This window comes from Atta colombica, unplaced genomic scaffold (genome assembly GCF_001594045.1).
Source record: "Atta colombica isolate Treedump-2 unplaced genomic scaffold, Acol1.0 scaffold181, whole genome shotgun sequence".
NCBI lineage: Eukaryota > Metazoa > Arthropoda > Insecta > Hymenoptera > Formicidae > Atta > Atta colombica.
Genome location: NW_017259273.1, coordinates 140,228 through 141,978, shown reverse-complemented (window position 1 = coordinate 141,978; position 1,751 = coordinate 140,228). Strand labels below are relative to the sequence as shown.

At 27.3% G+C, this 1,751-nt stretch overlaps 1 protein-coding gene across 1 annotated transcript in view; it reads left to right on the top strand.

Annotated features, from left to right (window-relative positions):
• LOC108686440 (vacuolar protein sorting-associated protein 18 homolog) overlaps positions 1-1,399 on the top strand; it is a 9,095-nt gene extending 7,696 nt beyond the window's left edge. Inside the window, exons 16-18 of the mRNA XM_018191749.1 lie at positions 109-206; positions 539-850; positions 1,307-1,399. Of these exons, the coding sequence (XP_018047238.1) occupies positions 109-206; positions 539-850; positions 1,307-1,370 (474 nt within the window). The 3' untranslated portion in view covers positions 1,371-1,399. The remainder of the gene's footprint in view (positions 1-108; positions 207-538; positions 851-1,306) is intronic.
• Positions 1,400-1,751: the final 352 nt, after the last annotated feature.

The window sequence follows — 1,751 nt, the reverse complement described above, 5'->3', positions numbered from 1 at the left end:
TGAAATTTAAAAATAAGATATTTATAAGTAGATTCTAAAAAATATTATATAAATTAAATTTATAAATATTTACTTAATAAATTCTCTTTTCTCTCTTATATGTAATAGGAATATAATCAGCATATTCAAGATCTTAAGGAGGAGATGCAGGAAGCCACGAAAGCAGCAGAGCTAATACGGAAAGACATTCAAGCCTTCAGAACTAGGTACTGATAAAGCATTCTTCTACTATTTTTAATATTGCATTTCTACAACCTGCGTTGTAAAGATTTCTTCTTTATATAGCTGTATATTGATTGAATTATTTCTGAATGAGAAAATCAATATTTTGAAAAATCATCGGCTGTGGTTCAGCAGAAAACGCAACTTTGCAACTATTGTAAAATTCTTCAATATGATTGGTATTATATATTTGGATCCATAAGGAATCAAAAGCAAGAATCATTGATCATATTGAAGAATTTTACAATAGTTGCAAAGCTGCTTTCTCTGCTGAACGCAGCCAATAAGTGAAAATTAATTATGAATTTTTTTTCAGATGCACTTTTGTGCATGCGCGAGACACATGTAATACATGTGAGGTGCAACTATTGCTGAGACCTTTCTATGTATTTCCCTGCGGTCATAAATTTCACAGCGATTGTTTAGTGGCAGCGTTAACGCCGATGCTATCCATGGATCAGAGAACAAAATTAGCAGATCTTCAACGACAATTTACAGCTATTTCAAATCGGCCCGAAGATACCACCTCGATAACTTCTGTGTCATTGTCCACGAGAGATAAAATCAAGACTGATATCGATGAATTGGTCGCTTCGGAGTGTCTCTATTGTGGAGAACTTATGATAGAGTAAGTTTAGTAGTTCAGCAGTTACAAAATTCTAAAATTTAAAGCTTAAGAATGTATCGCCCGTATCTCCTTGCCAAAAGATAAATTAAAATTTAAATGTGTTAACATTTATACTTTCATATATAAAAATGAATGAATTATGTAACAATTGTAGAAACAATTGTATGAATATATTCTTTTAATCATACATTTTTATAATTTATTTACTTTATTTGCTGTTGTATTTTTCATTTGTATAATATTTCAACTTTTCACTTTTTGGACAAATATTTTAAAATTTATGCAAAGTTTTATTACATTACAGAGATTAATTCTTCTGTAATAAATAAATAAAGTTTATTTCGAATTTTAATTTACTTTGGCAAGTATTATAAGTAACATATTCTTAAAAAATTGAAATTGCAATATTTTTTAGATCTTAATAAATGATCGGTATAATGATTATTTTATTCGCAGATCAATAGATAAACCATTCATTGAGGAAGAGGATTATGAACGCGTAATGAAGGAATGGACGTAATGAAAATTTCTCACTGAAAATGTGATAGAGTACGCTTATCTCTTTTATTTTTAAGAGATTAAGATTGCACTCTGTATTATACATATATATCTATACATAATAATTGATAATAATAATAGCTTGGCCATAAATTATTATACTCTCAACGTTAAATTTTTAAGACTTGAAATTTTATTAATTTATAGCTATAATCAATTTTTTAAAATGAATTAATTGAAAAAAAATATTACGATATGTTGAATTTTATTTTCAGATTTTTCAGGCTTGCATAATAGTGAAATTATTATAATTATCTAATTATTAGGATTACAATTTGGAGGCTACATATATAATGTAATATATAATTGTATTCAAATTGTATTTATGTGTGTGTGTGTGTGT